Source organism: Dendrobates tinctorius, unplaced genomic scaffold, assembly GCF_039654945.1.
Source record: "Dendrobates tinctorius isolate UK_male_01 unplaced genomic scaffold, ASM3965494v1 ptg000173l, whole genome shotgun sequence".
NCBI lineage: Eukaryota > Metazoa > Chordata > Amphibia > Anura > Dendrobatidae > Dendrobates > Dendrobates tinctorius.
Genome location: NW_027361840.1, coordinates 10000087 through 10022631, shown reverse-complemented (window position 1 = coordinate 10022631; position 22545 = coordinate 10000087). Strand labels below are relative to the sequence as shown.

Sequence of the window (22545 nt, the reverse complement as noted above, 5' to 3'; positions counted from 1 at the left end):
TGTGCGCTGTGGCTGCAGGACATCTGGACTAAAAGCAGAAGCTAAAGCTGCAGCTCCAGCACCACGGACAGCGGACGATCTGCTGCAATCAGACATAATGACACAGCTGCAGACGGTCACCTCACTATGAAGAGCTGCAGATGATTGCTGCAGCCCCTCTACCTCCTGACAGATGAATGATATACTCTGCAGATGATTGCACCCCCCCTCTGTTATCTGCTGCCACAATGTCACTGGTGGATCCAAACCTGGAGAAGTGTAATAGTCTCCAGAAGATGTCACTGAGAATCTGTCCGGGGGCTGAGGACACTGTATACAGGATATATATCCATGTGCATGTATAATACTAGACAGCTGCTCACCCCCCCTCAGTTGAAAGCACTGTGAGTGGATGATCGACGTGTAAGTGGATGATGGGAGTGTGAGTGTATGATTGCCATGTGAGTGGATGATGGGAGTGTGAGTGGATGATGGGCGTGTAAGTGGATGATGGGAGTGTGTGTGGATGATGGGAGTGTGAGTGGATGATGGGCGTGTAAGTGGATGATGGGAGTGTCTGTGGATGATGGGCGTGTGATTGGATGAAAGGAGTGCGAGTGGATGATGGGAGTGTGAGTGGATGATGGGAGTGTGAGTGGATGATGGGTGTGAGTGGATGATGGGAGTGTGAGTGGATGATGGGAGTGTGTGTGGATGATGAGAGTGTGAGTGGATGATGGGCGTGTGAGTGGATGATGGGCGTGTGATTGGATGAAAGGAGTGCGATGGATGATGGGTGTGAGTGGATGATGGGAGTGTGAGTGGATGATGGGTGTGAGTGGATGATGGGAGTGTGATTGGATGATGGGAGTGTGATTGGATGATGGGAGTGTGATTGGATGAAAGGAGTGCGAGTGGATGATGGGTGTGCGAGTGGATGATGGGTGTGTGAGTGGATGATGGGTGTGTGAGTTGATGATGGGACTGTGTGGATGATAGGCGTGTGTGTGGATGAGCGTGTGTAGATGATGGGTGTGCGAGTGGATGATGGGCGTGTGTGTGGATGATGGGAGTGTGAGTGGATGATGGGAGGGAGTGTGGTGGATAATGGGCGTGTGATTGGATGAAAGGAGTGCGTGTGGATGATGGGCGTGTGTGTGGATGATGGGCGTGTGAGTGGATGATGGGAGTCTGTGTGGATGATGGGAGTGTGAGTGGATGATGGGCGTGTGTGTGGATGATGGGCGTGTGAGTGGATGATGGGAGTCTGTGTGGATGATGGGAGTGTGAGTGGATGATGGGAGTGTGTGTGGATGATGGGCGTGTGAGTGGATGATGGGCGTGTGAGTGGATGATGGGAGTCTGTGTGGATGATGGGAGTGTGATTGGATGAAAGGAGTGCGTGTGGATGATGGGAGTGTGTGAGGATGATGGGAGTGTTGGTGGATGATGGGAGTGTGAGTGGATGATGGGTGTGTGTGGATGATGAGAGTGTGAGTGGATGATGGGCGTGTGAGTGGATGATGGGAGTTTGAGTGAATGATGGCGTGTGAGTGGATGATGGGAGTTTGAGTGGATGATGGCGTGTGAGTGGATGATGGGAGTGTGGTGGATGATGGGCATGTGAGTGGATGATGGGCGTGTGAGTGGATGATGGGAGTCTGTGTGGATGATGGGTGTGTGAGTGGATGATGGGAGTGTGTGTGGATGATGGGAGTGTGGTGGATGATGGGTGTGTGATTGGATGATGGGCGTGTGATTGGATGAAAGGAGTACGTGTGGATGATGGGCGTGTGTGTGGATGATGGGAGTGAGTGTGGATGATGGGCATGTGAGTGGATGATGGGCGTGTGAGTGGATGATGGGAGTCTGTGTGGATGATGGGAGTGTGTGTGGATGATGGGAGTGTGGTGGATGATGGGCGTGTGATTGGATGAAAGGAGTGCGTGTGGATGATGGGAGTGTGTGAGGATGATGGGAGTGTTGGTGGATGATGGGAGTGTGAGTGGATGATGGGTGTGTGTGGATGATGGGTGTGTGAGTGGATGATGGGAGTTTGAGTGGATGATGGCGTGTGAGTGGATGATGGGAGTGTGGTGGATGATGGGCGTGTGATTGGATGAAAGGAGTGCGTGTGGATGATGGGCGTGTGAGTGGATGATGGGTGTGTGAGTGGATGATGGGAGTTTGAGTGGATGATGGGAGTGTGTGTGGATGATGGGCGTGTGAGTGGATGATGGGAGTGTGAGTGGATGATGGGAGTGTGGGTGGATGATGGGCGTGTGAGTGGATGATGGGCGTGTGAGTGGATGATGGGAGTTTGAGTGGATGATGGGCGTGTGAGTGGATGATGGGCGTGTGAGTGGATGATGGGCGTGTGAGTGGATGATGGGAGTGTGAGTGGATGATGGGAGTTTGAGTGGATGATGGGAGTTTGAGTGGATGATGGGAGTGTGGGTGGATGATGGGTGTGTGAGTGGACGATGGGCGTGTGAGTGGACGATGGGAGTGTGAGTGGACGATGGGAGTTTGAGTGGACGATGGGCGTGTGGGTGGATGATGGGCGTGTGAGTGGATGATGGGCGTGTGAGTGGATGATGGGAGTTTGAGTGGATGATGGGAGTTTGAGTGGACGATGGGAGTGTGAGTGGACGATGGGCGTTTGAGTGGACGATGGGAGTGTGAGTGGACGATGGGAGTGTGAGTGGACGATGGGAGTGTGAGTGGACGATGGGAGTGTGAGTAGATGATGGGAGTGTGAGTGGACGATGGGAGTGTGAGTAGATGATGGGAGTGTGAGTGGACGATGGGAGTGTGAGTAGATGATGGGAGTGTGAGTGGACGATGGGAGTGTGAGTAGATGATGGGAGTGGTTGCTCATCAGCATTTTATCATGGGGTCATTAGTATGGTGCTGGTCAGTATGGCGGCTTGGTTCTGTCTGCAGGATGTAGAGGGCAGTCCGGGGCTGAGCCCTGATTTCGGGGTCTCCGCAGTGCCCGGTGCTGCACTCCCCGCCGGTGCTGACATCATGCGGACTGGCAGCGGCCGCCCCTCACCCGCGCACTGCGCAGCCTCCGTCCGCCTCTCTCCTTCTGCTGCCGGCAGATCCTGAGCCGTAGATCCGTCATCCATCATCCCGGGAGCGCGTCCTGACTCAGCGGCTCCAGCAGCCACACCGGGGGCAGAAGATGCCGGGGGACGCCACACCGGAGGACCGGGCTGCGGGGAAGGAGGACCGGGCGCTGCCGGCTGGAGCAGGTGAAGGATGGAGGATTAAGAGATCAGTGGAGGCCGCCGCTCACTGCAGCCCCGGGGCGGAGAGTCCTGGCCCAGAACCAGCGGATTTACCTCAGGAAATAACCCGGGGGGGGAATAAGACCCCGACCCTGAGCCCCCCGGGACCGGAGAACCCGGAGACCGGAGCTGAGGGCCACTAATCACCACAGGACCGCCCGTGACTCTGCACAGTGTGCGGCTCATCCTGCAGGGCGGCCCGGGGGCCAGAGGGGGCGCCAGCGAGCCAGAGCCGGGGCAGCAGGGGGCGCAAAGCTCCGCCACCACCCTGTACCCCCATCACAGTGTACAGAGAGTATACCCGGGACACAGCTGTGGATATCGCTGTTATTATGGGGGCACTGTGGATATCACTGTTATTATGGGGACACTGTGGATATCACTGTTATTATGGGGGCACTGTGGATATCACTGTTATTATGGGGGCACTGTGGATATCACTGTTATTATGGGGGCACTGTGGATATCGCTGTTATTATGGGGACACTGTGGATATCACTGTTATTATGGGGGCACTGTGGATATCACTGTTATTATGGGGGCACTGTGGATATCGCTGTTATTATGGGGACACTGTGGATATCACTGTTATTATGGGGGCACTGTGGATATCGCTGTTATTATGGGGACACTGTGGATATCGCTGTTATTATGGGGGCACTGTGGATATCACTGTTATTATGGGGGCACTGTGGATATCGCTGTTATTATGGGGACACTGTGGATATCACTGTTATTATGGGGGCACTGTGGATATCACTGTTATTATGGGGGCACTGTGGATATCACTGTTATTATGGGGACACTGTGGATATCACTGTTATTATGGGGGCACTGTGGATATCACTGTTATTATGGGGGCACTGTGGATATCGCTGTTATTATGGGGACACTGTGGATATCACTGTTATTATGGGGGCACTGTGGATATCGCTGTTATTATGGGGACACTGTGGATATCGCTGTTATTATGGGGGCACTGTGGATATCGCTGTTATTATGGGGGCACTGTGGATATCACTGTTATTATGGGGGCACTGTGGATATCACTGTTATTATGGGGACACTGTGGATATCACTGTTATTATGGGGGCACTGTGGATATCACTGTTATTATGGGGGCACTGTGGATATCACTGTTATTATGGGGGCACTGTGGATATCACTGTTATTATGGGGACACTGTGGATATCACTGTTATTATGGGGGCACTGTGGATATCGCTGTTATTATGGGGCACTGTGGATATCACTGTTATTATGGGGGCACTGTGGATATCACTGTTATTATGGGGGACACTGTGGATATCACTGTTATTATGGGGGCACTGTGGATATCACTGTTATTATGGGGACACTGTGGATATCACTGTTATTATGGGGGCACTGTGGATATCACTGTTATTATGGGGGCACTGTGGATATCACTGTTATTATGGGGACACTGTGGATATCACTGTTATTATGGGGGCACTGTGGATATCGCTGTTATTATGGGGGCACTGTGGATATCACTGTTATTATGGGGGGCACTGTGGATATCGCTGTTATTATGGGGGACACTGTGGATATCACTGTTATTATGGGGGCACTGTGGATATCACTGTTATTATGGGGACACTGTGGATATCACTGTTATTATGGGGGCACTGTGGATATCACTGTTATTATGGGGGCACTGTGGATATCACTGTTATTATGGGGACACTGTGGATATCACTGTTATTATGGGGACACTGTGGATATCACTGTTATTATGGGGGCACTGTGGATATCACTGTTATTATGGGGGCACTGTGGATATCGCTGTTATTATGGGGGCACTGTGGATATCACTGTTATTATGGGGGCACTGTGGATATCGCTGTTATTATGGGGAGCACTGTGGATATCGCTGTTATTATGGGGGCACTGTGGATATCACTGTTATTATGGGGGCACTGTGGATATCACTGTTATTATGGGGAGCACTGTGGATATCACTGTTATTATGGGGGCACTGTGGATATCACTGTTATTATGGGGACACTGTGGATATCACTGTTATTATGGGGGCACTGTGGATATCACTGTTATTATGGGGACACTGTGGATATCGCTGTTATTATGGGGGCACTGTGGATATCACTGTTATTATGGGGGCACTGTGGATATCACTGTTATTATGGGGAGCACTGTGGATATCGCTGTTATTATGGGGGCACTGTGGATATCACTGTTATTATGGGGGCACTGTGGATATCGCTGTTATTATGGGGACACTGTGGATGTCGCTGTTATTATGGGGAGCACTGTGGATATCGCTGTTATTATGGGGGCACTGTGGATATCACTGTTATTATGGGGAGCACTGTGGATATCGCTGTTATTATGGGGGCACTGTGGATATCGCTGTTATTATGGGAGCACTGTGGATATCACTGTTATTATGGGGGCACTGTGGATGTCACTGTTATTATGGGGGCACTGTGGATATCACTGTTATTATGGGGGCACTGTGGATATCACTGTTATTATGGGGAGCACTGTGGATATCACTGTTATTATGGGGGCACTGTGGATATCACTGTTATTATGGGGGCACTGTGGATATCACTGTTATTATGGGGAGCACTGTGGATATCACTGTTATTATGGGGGCACTGTGGATATCACTGTTATTATGGGGAGCACTGTGGATATCACTGTTATTATGGGGGCACTGTGGATATCACTGTTATTATGGGGACACTGTGGATATCGCTGTTATTATGGGGACACTGTGGATATCGCTGTTATTATGGGGAGCACTGTGGATATCGCTGTTATTATGGGGGCACTGTGGATATCGCTGTTATTATGGGGACACTGTGGATATCGCTGTTATTATGGGGGCACTGTGGATATCACTGTTATTATGGGGACACTGTGGATATCACTGTTATTATGGGGGCACTGTGGATATCGCTGTTATTATGGGGGCACTGTGGATATCGCTGTTATTATGGGGACACTGTGGATATCGCTGTTATTATGGGGACACAGCTGTGGATATCGCTGTTATTATGGGGGCACTGTGGATATCGCTGTTATTATGGGGGCACTGTGGATATCGCTGTTATTATGGGGGGCACTGTGGATATCACTGTTATTATGGGGACACTGTGGATATCACTGTTATTATGGGGGCACTGTGGATATCGCTGTTATTATGGGGACACTGTGGATATTGCTGTTATTATGGGGGGCACTGTGGATATCGCTGTTATTATAGGGACACTGTGGATATCACTGTTATTATGGGGGCACTGTGGATATCACTGTTATTATGGGGACACTGTGGATATCACTGTTATTATGGGGGCACTGTGGATATCACTGTTATTATGGGGACACAGCTGTGGATATCGCTGTTATTATGGGGACACAGCTGTGGATATCGCTGTTATTATGGGGACACTGGATATCGCTGTTATTATCCACTGTTATTATGGGGGGCACTGTGGATATCACTGTTATTATGGGGGCACTGTGGATATCACTGTTATTATGGGGACACTGTGGATAGCGCTGTTATTATGGGGGCACTGTGGATATCACTGTTATTATGGGGACACAGCTGTGGATATCGCTGTTATTATGGGGACACAGCTGTGGATATCACTGTTATTATGGGGACACTGTGGATATCACTGTTATTATGGGGGCACTGTGGATATCACTGTTATTATGGGGACACTGTGGATAGCGCTGTTATTATGGGGGCACTGTGGATATCACTGTTATGGGGACACAGCTGTGGATATCGCTGTTATTATGGGGACACTGTGGATATCACTGTTATTATGGGGGGCACTGTGGATATCACTGTTATTATGGGGGCACTGTGGATATCACTGTTATTATGGGGACACTGTGGATATCACTGTTATTATGGGGGCACTGTGGATATCGCTGTTATTATGGGGACACAGCTGTGGATATCGCTGTTATTATGGGGGCACTGTGGATATCGCTGTTATTATGGGGACACTGTGGATATCGCTGTTATTATGGGGACACTGTGGATATCGCTGTTATTATGGGGGCACTGTGGATATCGCTGTTATTATGGGGGCACTGTGGATATCGCTGTTATTATGGGGGCACAGTGGATATCGCTGTTATTATGGGAGCACTGTGGATATCGCTGTTATTATGGGGGCACTGTGGATATCGCTGTTATTATGGGGGCACTGTGGATATCGCTGTTATTATGGGGGCACTGTGGATATCGCTGTTATTATGGGGGCACTGTGGATATCGCTGTTATTATGGGGACACTGTGGATATCGCTGTTATTATGGGGACACTGTGGATATCGCTGTTATTATGGGGGCACTGTGGATATCGCTGTTATTATGGGGGCACTGTGGATATCGCTGTTATTATGGGGGCACAGTGGATATCGCTGTTATTATGGGAGCACTGTGGATATCGCTGTTATTATGGGGGCACTGTGGATATCGCTGTTATTATGGGGGCACTGTGGATATCGCTGTTATTATGGGGGCACTGTGGATATCGCTGTTATTATGGGGAGCACTGTGGATATCGCTGTTATTATGGGGAGCACTGTGGATATCGCTGTTATTATGGGAGCACTGTGGATATCGCTGTTATTATGGGGGCACTGTGGATATCGCTGTTATTATGGGGGCACTGTGGATATCGCTGTTATTATGGGGGCACTGTGGATATCGCTGTTATTATGGGGAGCACTGTGGATATCGCTGTTATTATGGGAGCACTGTGGATATCGCTGTTATTATGGGGGCACTGTGGATATCGCTGTTATTATGGGGGCACTGTGGATATCGCTGTTATTATGGGGAGCACTGTGGATATCGCTGTTATTATGGGGAGCACTGTGGATATCGCTGTTATTATGGGGGCACTGTGGATATCGCTGTTATTATGGGGGCACTGTGGATATCGCTGTTATTATGGGGAGCACTGTGGATATCGCTGTTATTATGGGGGCACTGTGGATATCGCTGTTATTATGGGAGCACTGTGGATGTCGCTGTTATTATGGGGAGCACTGTGGATATCGCTGTTATTATGGGAGCACTGTGGATATCGCTGTTATTATGGGGGCACTGTGGATATCGCTGTTATTATGGGGGCACTGTGGATATCGCTGTTATTATGGGGAGCACTGTGGATATCGCTGTTATTATGGGGAGCACTGTGGATATCGCTGTTATTATGGGGAGCACTGTGGATATCGCTGTTATTATGGGGGCACTGTGGATATCGCTGTTATTATGGGGACACTGTGGATATCGCTGTTATTATGGGGGCACTGTGGATATCGCTGTTATTATGGGGAGCACTGTGGATATCGCTGTTATTATGGGGGAACTGTGGATATCGCTGTTATTATGGGGGCACTGTGGATATCGCTGTTATTATGGGGGCACTGTGGATATTGCTGTTATTATGGGGAGCACTGTGGATATCGCTGTTATTATGGGGAGCACTGTGGATATCGCTGTTATTATGGGGGCACTGTGGATATCGCTGTTATTATGGGGGCACTGTGGATATCGCTGTTATTATGGGGAGCACTGTGGATATCGCTGTTATTATGGGGGCACTGTGGATATCGCTGTTATTATGGGGGCACTGTGGATGTCGCTGTTATTATGGGGACACTGTGGATATCGCTGTTATTATGGGGGCACTGTGGATAGCGCTGTTATTATGGGGGCACTGTGGATGTCGCTGTTATTATGGGGGCACTGTGGATACCACTTCTGTCTGGGCTCCTTGTTCTCTGTAGCTCTTTCTGGGATGATTTTCCTAGAGCACGGAGATGGGTGTGTGGATATTTGGGGTGTGTGGATATTTGGGGTGTGTGGATATTTGGGGTGTGTGGATATTTGGGGTGTGTGGATATTTGGGGTGTGTGGATATTTGGGGTGCAGACCTTGGCCCTTTTACTTGAGGCTCCTCCAGATCTTGAAAATAGTGAAGAATTGAAACTCACGGTCTTATAAGATAGTATTCTTACGAGATGAAACATTATTTACATGGGACTGCAGAGAGCATAATGTAACTTCCCTGAGGGTCTCGTATTCCTCGGACGACCAGCACCAGGCACCAGAGCAGAATGCGGGGAGGGGATCTCTCCAGAGTCAGCAGTGAATGTGCAGGTTGTTCCACATCTCCCCGGGGAGCAGACGCTGTAATCACAATGATCCAGAAATACAGGATGCCCCCTAATACCTGCCGTGTATATGGGGGTGTCACATTGTCAGACATCAATGCACCTCAATACCTGACGTGTATATAGGGGTATCAGTTCACCAAACAGTAGTGTACCCCAATATCTGACATGTACATGGAGCTGTCACATCAGACATCAGTGTGCCCCAATAACTGCCGTGTATATGGAGGTGTCACATCACCAGACAGCAGTGTACCCCTATATCTGCCGTGTATATGGGGGTGTCACATCACCAGATATCAGTGTACCCCAATAACTGCTGTGTATATAGGGGTGTCACATCACCAGACTGCAGTGTACCCCTATATCTGCCGTGTATATGGAGGTGTCACATCACCAGACTGCAGTGTACCCCTATATCTGCTGTGTATATGGAGGTGTCACATCACCAGACAGCAGTGTACCCCAATAACTGCTGTGTATATAGGGGTGTCACATCACCAGACTGCAGTGTACCCCAATAACTGCTGTGTATATAGGGGTGTCACATCACCAGACTGCAGTGTACCCCAATAACTGCTGTGTATATAGGAGTGTCACATCACCAGACAGCAGTGTACCCCTATATCTGCCGTGTATATAGGGGTGTCACATCACCAGACAGCAGTGTACCCCTATATCTGCCGTGTATATAGGAGTGTCACATCACCAGACAGCAGTGTACCCCAATAACTGCCGTGTATATAGGGGTGTCACATCACCAGACAGCAGTGTACCCCTATATCTGCCGTGTATATGGAGGTGTCACATCACCAGACTGCAGTGTACCCCTATATCTGCCGTGTATATTGAGGTGTCACATCACCAGACTGCAGTGTACCCCTTTATCTGCCGTGTATATGGAGGTGTCACATCACCAGACAGCAGTGTACCCCTATATCTGCCGTGTATATGGAGGTGTCACATCACCAGACTGCAGTGTACCCCTATATCTGCCGTGTATATGGAGGTGTCACATCACCAGACTGCAGTGTACCCCTATATCTGCTGTGTATATGGAGGTGTCACATCACCAGATATCAGTGTACCCCAATAACTGCTGTGTATATAGGGGTGTCACATCACCAGACTGCAGTGTACCCCTATATCTGCCGTGTATATGGAGGTGTCACATCACCAGACTGCAGTGTACCCCTATATCTGCCGTGTATATGGAGGTGTCACATCACCAGACAGCAGTGTACCCCAATAACTGCTGTGTATATAGGGGTGTCACATCACCAGACTGCAGTGTACCCCTATATCTGCCGTGTATATGGAGGTGTCACATCACCAGACAGCAGTGTACCCCTATATCTGCCGTGTATATGGGGGTGTCACATCACCAGATATCAGTGTACCCCAATAACTGCTGTGTATATAGGGGTGTCACATCACCAGACTGCAGTGTACCGCTATATCTGCTGTGTATATGGAGGTGTCACATCACCAGACAGCAGTGTACCCCAATAACTGCTGTGTATATAGGGGTGTCACATCACCAGACTGCAGTGTACCCCTATATCTGCCGTGTATATGGAGGTGTCACATCACCAGACAGCAGTGTACCCCTATATCTGTCGTGTATATGGGGGTGTCACATCACCAGATATCAGTGTACCCCAATAACTGCTGTGTATATAGGGGTGTCACATCACCAGATATCAGTGTACCCCTATATCTGCCCTGTATATGGAGGTGTCACATCACCAGACTGCAGTGTACCCCTATATCTGCTGTGTATATGGAGGTGTCACATCACCAGATATCAGTGTACCCCAATAACTGCCGTGTATATGGGGGTGTCACATCACCAGACTGCAGTGTACCCCTATATCTGCCGTGTATATGGAGGTGTCACATCACCAGACTGCAGTGTACCCCTATACCTGCCGTGTATATGGAGGTGTCACATCACCAGACAGCAGTGTACCCCTATACCTGCCATGTATATAGGGGTGTCACATCACCAGACTGCAGTGTACCCCTATATCTGCCGTGTATATGGAGGTGTCACATCACCAGACAGCAGTGTACCCCTATATCTGCCGTGTATATGGGGGTGTCACATCACCAGATATCAGTGTACCCCAATAACTGCTGTGTATATAGGGGTGTCACATCACCAGATATCAGTGTACCCCTATATCTGCCGTGTATAGGGAGGTGTCACATCACCAGACTGCAGTGTACCCCTATATCTGCCGTGTATATGGAGGTGTCACATCACCAGATATCAGTGTACCCCAATAACTGCCGTGTGTATATGGGGGTGTCACATCACCAGACTGCAGTGTACCCCTATATCTGCCATGTATATGGAGGTGTCACATCACCAGACTGCAGTGTACCCCTATACCTGCCGTGTATATGGAGGTGCCACATCACCAGACAGCAGTGTACCCCTATATCTGCCGTGTATATGGGGGTGTCACATCACCAGACAGCAGTGTACCTCTATATCTGCCGTGTATATGGGGGTGTCACATCACCAGACAGCACAGCACCCCAATACCTGCCGTGTATATGGGGGTGTCACATCACCAGACAGCAGTGTACCCCAATATCTGACATGTATATGGAGCTGCACATCACCAGACAGCAGTGTACCCCAATACCTGCAGTTAATGTGTAGCAGTGACATATACACTCACTGGCCACTTTATTAGGTACACCTGTCCAACTGTGTGTTAAGACTTAATTTCTAATCAGCCAATCACATGGCGGCAACTCAGTGCATTTAGGCATGTAGACATGGTCAAGACAATCTCCTGCAGTTCAAACCGAGCATCAGTATGGGGAAGAAAGGTGATTTGAGTGCCTTTGACCGTGGCATGATTGTTGGTGCCAGAAGGGCTGGTCTGAGAATTTCAGAAACTGCTGATCTACTGGGATTTTCACGCACAACCATCTCTAGGGTTTACAGAGAATGGTCCGAAAAAGAAAAAAAATCCAGTGAGCGGCAGTTCTGTGGCCGGAAATGCCTTGTTGATGCCAGAGGTCAGAGGAGAATGGGCATACTGGTTCGAGCTGATAGAAAGGCAACAGTGACTCAAATTGCCACCCGTTACAACCAAGGTAGGCAGAAGAGCATCTCTGAACGCACAGTGCATCGAACTTTGAGGCAGATGGGCTACAGCAGCAGAAGACCACACTGGGTACCACTCCTCTCAGCTAAGAACAGGAAACTGAGGCTACAATTTGCACAAGCTCATCGAAATTGGACAGTAGAAGATTGGAAAAACGTTGCCTGGTCTGATGAGTCTCGATTTCTGCTGCGACATTCGGATGGTAGGGTCAGAATTTGGCGTAAACAACATGAAAGCATGGATCCATCCTGACTTGTATCAACGGTTCAGGCTGGTGGTGGTGGTGTCATGGTGTGGGGAATTTTTTCTGGGCACTCTTTGGGCCCCTTGGTACCAATTGAGCATCGTTGCAACGCCACAGCCTACCTGAGTATTGTTGCTGACCATGTCCATCCCTTTATGACCACAATGTACCCAACATCTGATGGCTACTTTCAGCAGGATAATGCGCCATGTCATAAAGCTCGAATCATCTCAGATTGGTTTCTTGAACATGACAATGAGTTCACTGTACTCAAATGGCCTCCTCAGTCACCAGATCTCAATCCAATAGAGCATCTTTGGGATGTGGTGGAACGGGAGATTCGCATCAGGGATGTGCAGCCGACAAATCTGCGCCAACTGTGTGATGCCATCATGTCAATATGGTCCAAAATCTCTGAGGAATGCTTCCAGCACCTTGTTGAATCTCTGCCACGAAGAATTGAGGCAGTTCTGAAGGCAAAAGGGGGTCCAACCCGTTACTAGCATGGTGTACCTAATAAAGTGGCCAGTGAGTGTATATAGTCCATGCACACTATGGCCGCCCTTGTCCTGGATGTGGTCGATATTCGTCACCTGATGTTCGCTGTTAGATCACGAGCTGAAGTCTAATCTTCCTAAATCAACATACTGCTCTTCTGTAATCATCATATACACCAAGAATGAAAAGTGGTGAAAATCTTAAAATCACTGGATGGATATAAAAATATTCAGGATTGAGAGTCCTCAGTGGTTGATACCTTTTAATGGCTAACTGAAAAGATGGTAACACATTACAAGCTTTCGAGACTACTCAGGTCTCTTCATCAGGCTAGACTAATACAAAATCTGAAGTCACATATTTATGCACAATGCAGCCTAGAAAAAATGCAATAGATAAGACAAGTGACGTGAAGCAGAACTATCAATATGGGAGAGGGAGAAACATAAATATAAACATTGGACCAGTTCATAGATAAGGACATCCGGACTCCTTATCTATGTACTGGTCCAATGTTTATATTTATGTTTCTCCCTCTCCCATATTGATAGTTCTGCTTCACGTCACTTGTCTTATCTATTGCATTTTTTCTAGGCTGTATTGTGCATAAATATGTGACTTCAGATTTTGTATTAGTCAATGCCTGATGAAGAGACCTGAGTAGTCTCGAAAGCTGCAATGTGTTACCATCTTTTCAGCTAGCCATTAAAAGGTGTCAACCACTGAGGACTCTCAATTCTGAATATTTTTCTATCTACTGGCTAACACGGTACAAAGATATACATCTTTCCTGTATCTGGATGGATATAAATGATGAAAACAATGGAAACTAAATATTAAAAATCCCAGGACTTACAGCCGCGGCTGCTATCACTGAGGTCACCTCTTAAGCACCTACACTGCTCTAAAAGGGAACACTAAAATCCCACATCCTAGATATCAGTGAATGAAATATTCCACTTGCAAATCTTTATTCATGACATAGTGGAATGCGTTGAGAACAATAAAACAGAAAAATGATCAATTGAAATCAAAATTAATATTTCATTTGCGTCTGGATTTGGAATTATGCTCAAAATCAAAGTGGAAGATCAAATTACAGGCTGATCCAACTTCATTGGAATAGCCTGAAGACGTCTCCTTGTATCTGCTCCATGCTCTAGACACTGTGCTGACAGACAGCTACCTTTCTTGCCACAGCTCGCATTGATGTGCCATCCTGGATGAGCTGCACTACCTGAGCAACTTCTGTGGGTTGTAGGCACCACCTCATGCTACTGTACAGTATGTTTAGGGCTGAGAGCAATGACAAAATGCAAAAGTGACCAAACAGCAAAAAAGAATGAGAACAGAGAAATGGTCTGTGGTCACCCCTGCAGAACCGCTCCTTTTTTGAGGTTGTCTTGCTAATTGCCTATCATTTCTACCTGTTGTCTGTTCCATTTGCAGAACAGCAGGAGAAATTGAGTCACCATCAGTGTTGCTTCATAACTGGACAGGCTGACTTCACAGAAGTGTGATTGACTTGGAGTTACATTGTGGTGTTTAAGTGTTCCCTTTATTTTTTTGAGAAGTGAATATATACAAGTAAGTCATACCTTGATTTCTGCGATACGATGTCTTATGCCAAAGAAATCCACATGGAACCAGTGGTGCAGCTTTTTCTCCAAAGTGTCCTAAGAACCATTTTTCCACATGACACTTCCAGGCCGCATGTTGCTGGAGCTTCTGTGAGCCGCCTGCATGGCCTACACCGGCTCCCATGCCTGCTGCATCTCTGGACTTGTCTCCACCGAGCACATCGGGGTCGTCATTGGTCGGTGATTACACAGGCGCTGCCAGCAGCAGATCTTGATGATTTGTGCATTCAGCTGAAAATCCTACCTCAGACGACCATTAATAACCTCACTGATAGCAGCCGAGGCTGAAGGTGCTGAGATTTTTGCACATGGCTCATACTCGACTGAATAAATCCAAAGGTTTTGCAAATTTCGTTTTCATTTCCACATCATTTGCAGATCATTAATATGTCTTCATCCAGTGATTTCCATCATTCCACAACTGTGCCTTCTTGGTGTTGTAATTTCAATGTTGAGTGTATTATCATGATGCCTAAATAATGCAGCTCCCTCTGCCTCTCTTGCAGCAGGAAATCTCAGCCTGCTACAGTGGGCACGGAAAGCATTCAGACCCCTTTTTACATTTTTCACTCTTTGTTTCTTTGCAGCCATTTGGTAAATTCAAAAAAGTTCCTTTATTTCTCATTAATGTACACTCTGCTCCCCATCTTGACCGAAAAAAAAACAGAAATGTAGAAATTTTTGCAAATTTATTAAAAAAAGAAAAACTAAATATCACATGGTCATAAGTATTCAGACCCTTTGCTCAGACACTCATATTTTTGTCACATGCTGTCCTTTTCCTTGTGATCCTCCTTGAGATGGTTCTACTCCTTCATTGAAGTCCGGCTGTGTGTAATTACACTGATAGGACTTGATTTGTAAAGGCGCACACCTGTCTATATAAGACCTCACAGCTCACAGTGCATGTCACACCAAATGAGAATCATGAGGTCAAAGGAACTGGCCAAGGAGCTCAGAGACAAAATTGTGGCAAGGCACAGATCTGGCCAAGGTTACACAAGAATTTCTGCAGCACTCAAGGTTCCTAAGAGCAGAGTGGCCTCCAAAATCCTTACATGGAAGAAGTTTGGGACCACCAGAAGCCTTCCTAGACCTGGCCGTCCAACAAAATGGGCAATCATGGGAGAAGAACCTTGGTGAGAGAGGTAAAGAAGAACCCCAAGATCACTGTGGCTGAGCTCCACAGATGTAGTAGGGAGATGGGAGAAAGTTCCACAAAGTCAACTATCACTGCAGCCCTCCACCAGTCGGGCCTTTACGGCAGAATGGCCCAATGGAAGCCTCTCCTGTTATGATTGAGTCACCGTAGGAGGCAGACACAAAAATAGAAGCTACGTCCAGAAAACCAGAGAAGTTGGCAACTATCAGATTGCAGACCCCTGAACCTATCAACACAACTAGCAGTAGCCGTGGGGGGTTCCTACGATGCCCTAGACCCCTCGATCACAGCCGGAGCGCTAAATAGCCTAAAGACAGGAAAGGAAATCTAAACTGCCCCAGAGCAGACCCCAAAGTAAAAGGCAGCCCCCAACATATAATGACGATGAAGCAAGATGAAAAAATACTCACACAGATAGAAAGATAGGCTGAGCAAACGATGGGGCCCAAGCTAGCTAAACAGAACAGGAAAGGAAGGTTGCTGTCTGCAATCTACCAAAACCCTATCAAAGACATAAGCCAACAAGCTGATATGAAAAAGACCCTGAAGCAGCTAGGCTTCAAAAACTAAATCAGCACTCAGGTATTTTCAGAAGACAGAGCTAAAGAAATTCAGCACACCCCAGCAGGGAATGGCAGAAATCCAGAAAAACAAAGCAAAACAAAGTCTAAGCACAAATGCAAAAGGCCAAGCAGAAAACTTAGCTTTAGAGGAGCAGGAATTCAGACTGGTCTCCAAGGATCCCACAGAGAAATCACCCGCAGGGCAGAAGGGCGTCGGCAGCCTTATATCCAGTCAGTAACTCCACTCAGCCAGTCATCATCATCAGACTCAGGTGTTTGATAATCAGGCACACTACCTTTCTTTACCAGAAGAGGGAGTTCCTCGGGCCTCAGTAGTGAAGGGGAAAATGAACTCACAACACTCTCCTCAGTGCCAGACATATGAAAGCCTGCATAGAGTTTGCTAAAAAAGCTCATGAAGGACTCCCAGACTATGAGAAATAAGATTCTCTGGTCTGATGAGACAAAGATAGACCTGTTTTGTGATAATTCTAAGCGGTGTGTGTGGAGAAAACCAGTCACTGCTCATCACCTGCCCAATACAATCCCAACAGTGAAACATGGTGGTGGCAGCCTCATGCTATGGGGGTGTTTTTCAGCTGCTGGGATAGGACGACTGGTTGTAATTGAAGGAAACATGAATGCGGCCAAGTACAGAGATATCCTGAATGAAAACCTCTTCCAGAGTGCTCTGGACCTCAGACTTGGCCGAAGGTTCACCTTCCAACAGGACAATGACCCCTAAGCACACAGGTAGTATAACAAAGGATAGTCGCTTCAGAACAACTCTGACCATTCTTGACTGGCCCAGCCAGAGCCCTGACCTAAACCCAACTGAGCATCTCTGGAGAGACCTGAAAATGGCTGTCCACCAACGTTCACCGTCCAACCTGACGGAACTGGAGAGGATCTGCAAGGAAGAATGGCAGAGGATCCCCAAATCCAGGGGTGAAAAACTTGTTACATCATTCCCAAGAAGACTCATGGCTGTACTAGCTCAAAAGGTGCTTCTACTCAATACTGAGCAAAGGGTCTGAATACTTTTGACCATGTGAGATTTCAGGTTTTCTTTTTTAATAAATTTGCAAAAATTTCTACATTTGTTTTTTTTTCAGTCAAGATGGGGAGCAGAGTGTAGTTTATGAGAAAAACATGAACTTTCTTGAATTTACCAAATGGCTGCAATGAAACAAAGAGTGAAAAATGTAAAGGGGCCTGAATACTTGATGCACCCACTGTATATTGCAACATTGCTTTTGCTTACAATGATACTTTTAAAGTGACGCATATCATTAGGTGTTCTAGTGAACCTAGCATTTCAAATGGAAAATGGTGCCACCTACAGATAAATCATACTGAAGAATTGCAACGGACTAATTTATATTAGTCCATGCATTGTATAAATGTCTCTAAATTGATACTATTCGCCAGGAAAGCAATGCCCCACTGATCAGATCTATGGTGTATCGCCATCTGCAGACAGGTCTCAGACTCATGTTTCTCTTTTTTTCATTTCAGGTTCATCTCTAATCACTTCCACAGCGTCAACCCCAAGTAATGACTCCACCACTCCCAACTGTTTAAGCCCATTAGAGGAATCCCCCTTGGTGAGCCCAGCATGTGCCCCCTGCATAGCCCTGGTGACTCCACGCATTCAGGCCAAGGAAGGACACAGACCTCCGCCAGAGGGTGCAAGCAGTGAGGCGCCCCCTGGGAATACCCTTGGTCCTCTGCATCTTCCTTCTATAATATCTGAGGACTCACCTGTGACCGAAGAGGAAGAATCAGAGGGAACTGAGCAACATCGTCCCAAAGATGCTCAGCATCCGGAAGCTCTGGACACCAGAATTGTGATGGGGGAAGAAACATCATGTAACTCTGAGGAGAGGGGGACTGTAAATAGATTGCACACAATGAATCCTGAAAGGGAGATGGTGTTTGGGGATGCTCTGGAGGAGGTAGCATTGCACTTACATCACCCTAAAGTGGAAGGGATTTCAGGACGTGAAAATGACAAAGCCATTGTGTCAGAGTCCACCGATGATTTGCACTTTGGATCGTTTGCATTGACAGATGAATTATTTTCTCAGGGTGAATCTGTAGCTGATGTGCCTTCATTTCTCAAACCCACCAAAGAGTCACCCTTCAGTTCCACAGGAAGTGATGCTCGATTCTTACAAGCGAAACCTGCAAGCACCGCTGACTCCGACCCGTACACCACCGCTCCATCAACTCCAGTAAAAAACGTGTACAGCCAGTATAGACACCATGCTTACACAAAGAGCCACCTCAACGAGGAACATAACGACCTTGACAATGACAATATGTCTTCTCCTCCAACATCACCTTCAGGATCCTACGTGACTGCAGAAGGAGGTAGCTGGGCCTCCTCTGTCACCTCCAGTGGCTCTCCTTCATGTTCCCCAAATTTGATGGCTGACGTGGACATCATTGAATCTCCCACCCCTTATCCAGATCACATGGTTGTTCACGAGGACGGTCTATGTGAAGACCCTTGTTGTATGTCCCCCGATATGTTGGAAGATGAAGATATTCCAGAGCTCTACGACAGAGATATAGACCATGACGACTTCTCTCCGGCCAATGAGGATTTCATAGATGGGTACCCTAGCGATATCCATTCTAGTGAAGAGGAAGAAGATGAATGGGAAACGGACTTTGCTCCATCCTTTACAAGCATCCCTCTATGTCCTGAATTCATGAACACCATGTCTTTTGTCACAACGCATGTGCAGGAATCGCAGGAAGCATCTTTAGCAGGCTGCTCTGCAAACCTTGAGAGTGCTTTACAGCCAGCGAGCCAGCAAGAAATCCACACAGTAAGCTTGCCAAACACGGAAAATGATCACATGATTCCTGCTTTTATGCTTCCATTTCGAGGAAGCTTAATATTCGAGGCCGAATCAATGGAAATCACATTATTCCCACAAGGAGAATCAGCTGATGAGGCCATTGATGGAGAAGAGAAAGAACAAGAAGATGAGGCGGATGATGAGGATGACAGTACCTCGGCCTCGTATCTTCATTCATTGTCCGAGACGTCAATCAATGAAGGGGTCGATGAATCATTTGCTTATCAGGATGACACATCGGAGTCATCAGATTCAGCCTCTTATGATGGAGAAGAGGATGATAAACGCTATGGCACTGAGGAATATGCAGTGACAACAGACTCTGCTGCTCAGAGCACAGAGAAACCTGTCAGGGGCAAACACGAGTCTTCCAATTCTGGCTGTGAAAGTGAGATGGAGACCTCATCTGATCTGTCCGACTCGGAAGGCGAATGTGCAGTGTTTACGGCTCTGGATATAAATGGTGATGATCTTCTTGGAATTGAAGAGCAAATTGTAAAAGTTAATGAAGCCACAACTGAAAAGAAAGAACGTTGTGGTGAGGAGCGGGATGAAGGCATTGGATTACCCAATCTAGCACAAGGCTTTTCTGAAGGAGCCTCTGTGACACAAGACAGCTCCAGCGAGCTTGAAGACTCAAGTATCAGCAGAGCTCCAGAGGAAGTATGTGAAGAAGCCATAAGAAGCACTTTAGTACTTACAACCGAAGCTAAAAGGGAACCAGATTCTGAATTATCTCAGAACCTGAAAGACAGAGGAGGAGCGATGAGGACGTGGTCTGACAGTCCGGTAGAACAACAATCATCTTCATCATCCTCTGAAATGGACTATATTCTTCGAGCTGGAATTGGCAATGTAGGGGAATGTTTGATTGCTTGTTTTGACACTGATGAAGAGCTGGATACATTGCCACCTCTGTACGCCTCTGCACAGACCCAAGAAGAGAACAGGACACGTGATGATGAGAATGGAAGGAGAACTTCTATGGCTGTGCAGCTGGCAGAAGATAGAAGCTACTTCATAGAGAAATATGAAAATAATGAAGATAGCAAAAAAACTGATAAAGATGAAAGTAACATTTCCCAAGGACCGTTGTGTACTGTAGATGCTGATGAAACGTGTGGAAGGAACTTAGAACTTGTTGAAATAGAGAGAACTGAAGAGGGAATTGCCTATGTAGAAGACACCGCCGATGAAGAGTTGTTTGCATGCTATGAGTCTGAAGAAGATCCTGAAGAAGTTAAATCTTTGGACCGACCTTCACTCCTTGCCCAAATAAAGAAACAACAAGAAGAAGCCACCAATTATATCACAGACCAACTGTCTCGAAACATGGCGGAAGAGCAGAAACATCACGATTCTGCAGAAACCAGTGCAGACAATGACATTAACAGAGAATATGATAATTGCAAGCACCAAAATACAGCAAGAACTAGTAAGAAGGGACCCAATAGGTCAATCATAAGAGAAACGTCTTCTGGCTTAGATGACAGTAAGTTATCATTCACTATTGATCACAAGGACGTCCGACCTAAGAACATAGGCTCTTGTGGGGAAACTGCAAGTAAAGTGGAAGACATCACTATAACAGATCATGTTCTATCAACGCATAGCATAAATCCACCATCATCTCTGAATACCTCACAAGATCCTACAGATCCAGTAGACAAGTTAATTAAAAAGTCCAATGAGCGAAATGACCAGGATCTGCAGAGTATTAAAAAAAGTTCATATTTTTCAGAAAAGGAATGGTTGATTGTAGGTCCTTCAAAACCCAATGAACCGGTGACCGAGGACAACGAAGGAGCCAGCGGGTGGCAACAAGTAGATGGGACCAGTGATATATATAACCACCCTGTTTGTAAGGAACCACCAGACTGGAATGCTGAGAAAACTGAAGATAGAGGAGAGTCTCCCGAATTTCCTACCCATAAAAACACTAGTATCTTCCAGCTAAGTAATCGTTTCAACACTAAGATGGATGGCAGTTCTACATATGATATTCTGCCAGAACGTGATATCACAGTAACCAGTATTACAGAAGGAAGCGGACGACTCAACAAAAGCAATTTATCTGGTGATACAGCTGGCAAGGACAGGAGCGTGGAAAATGTATCCCCTGCTGATGATCATCAAGACTCGTGCATCTCACCAACTATCGGAGATGCTGTTAATAACCCGCTGACCCTGCCGTCCTCTTCACTTGACTCAGTTCTTATTTGCAGTAAAAACTCATCAGAAAAGAATAGTTCAGAAAATCTTGTATTTATTAAAACCTCCCCAACATGTCGAGAATCCAAAGAGCAGGTCAAGCTGGGTCATAACCAGCCAGAAGATGACTCATGCAGTCTTTCTTCAGATATCTTAGAAGGGTCTTCTGCTCAGCAACTAGAAGAAACTTGTCAGAAGTTAACAAATACTTCGCCAATATCAAAAGGAATGAATACAGAACTGAGGCCAGTGCAGTCAGTCAGTGCCTTGTCCAAGCCAAGAACAGACAAAATGGAGATGTCTGAAGACATCCAAGAAATGACCAAGCTGCTCCAAGGTTCATTCGGTAAGCTGGAGGCACTGGATCTCAGTATTCGGTCAAGTTCTTCAGAGGCACAAGCAGCTGTATCATCAACTGAAACTACCAAGGTCATTTATAGTAGAGACCTTGGCCTTGAGGTTGTAGATCCATCAGAAAACAATACTTTTAAGGGGAATGATTTTGAGTCTAAGAGACAAAAAAAAACACAACCAAAAATAAAATCCGACCAGCTAGATAAAAGCCCCGCCATAAAAAAGAAAGGTGGAGACAGATTCTTTCTTGAATCTAAAAAGTTACCTGGTCAGTCATCCCAGGAGGTGAAGAAAGTAAAAGAGAACCCTGAACAGGAGTGGAGGACTAGCAATCTCCACAGCAAGAATCTAGAACCCAAGCAGCAGACCACAGCTAATATTGACCACCAGGGTAAGCAGGCGAAT

At 47.0% G+C, this 22545-nt stretch overlaps 1 protein-coding gene across 3 annotated transcripts in view; it reads left to right on the top strand.

Annotated features, from left to right (window-relative positions):
* The first annotated feature begins 3108 nt into the window (after positions 1 to 3108).
* Positions 3109 to 22545, top strand: part of LOC141054043 (uncharacterized) — a 34266-nt gene continuing 14829 nt past the window's right edge. For all 3 annotated transcript variants that reach the window (XM_073551204.1, XM_073551203.1, XM_073551202.1), the window contains exons 1-2: positions 3109 to 3239; positions 18221 to 22531. In XM_073551204.1, the coding sequence (XP_073407305.1) occupies positions 3170 to 3239; positions 18221 to 22531 (4381 nt within the window). In that variant the 5' untranslated portion in view covers positions 3109 to 3169. The remainder of the gene's footprint in view (positions 3240 to 18220; positions 22532 to 22545) is intronic.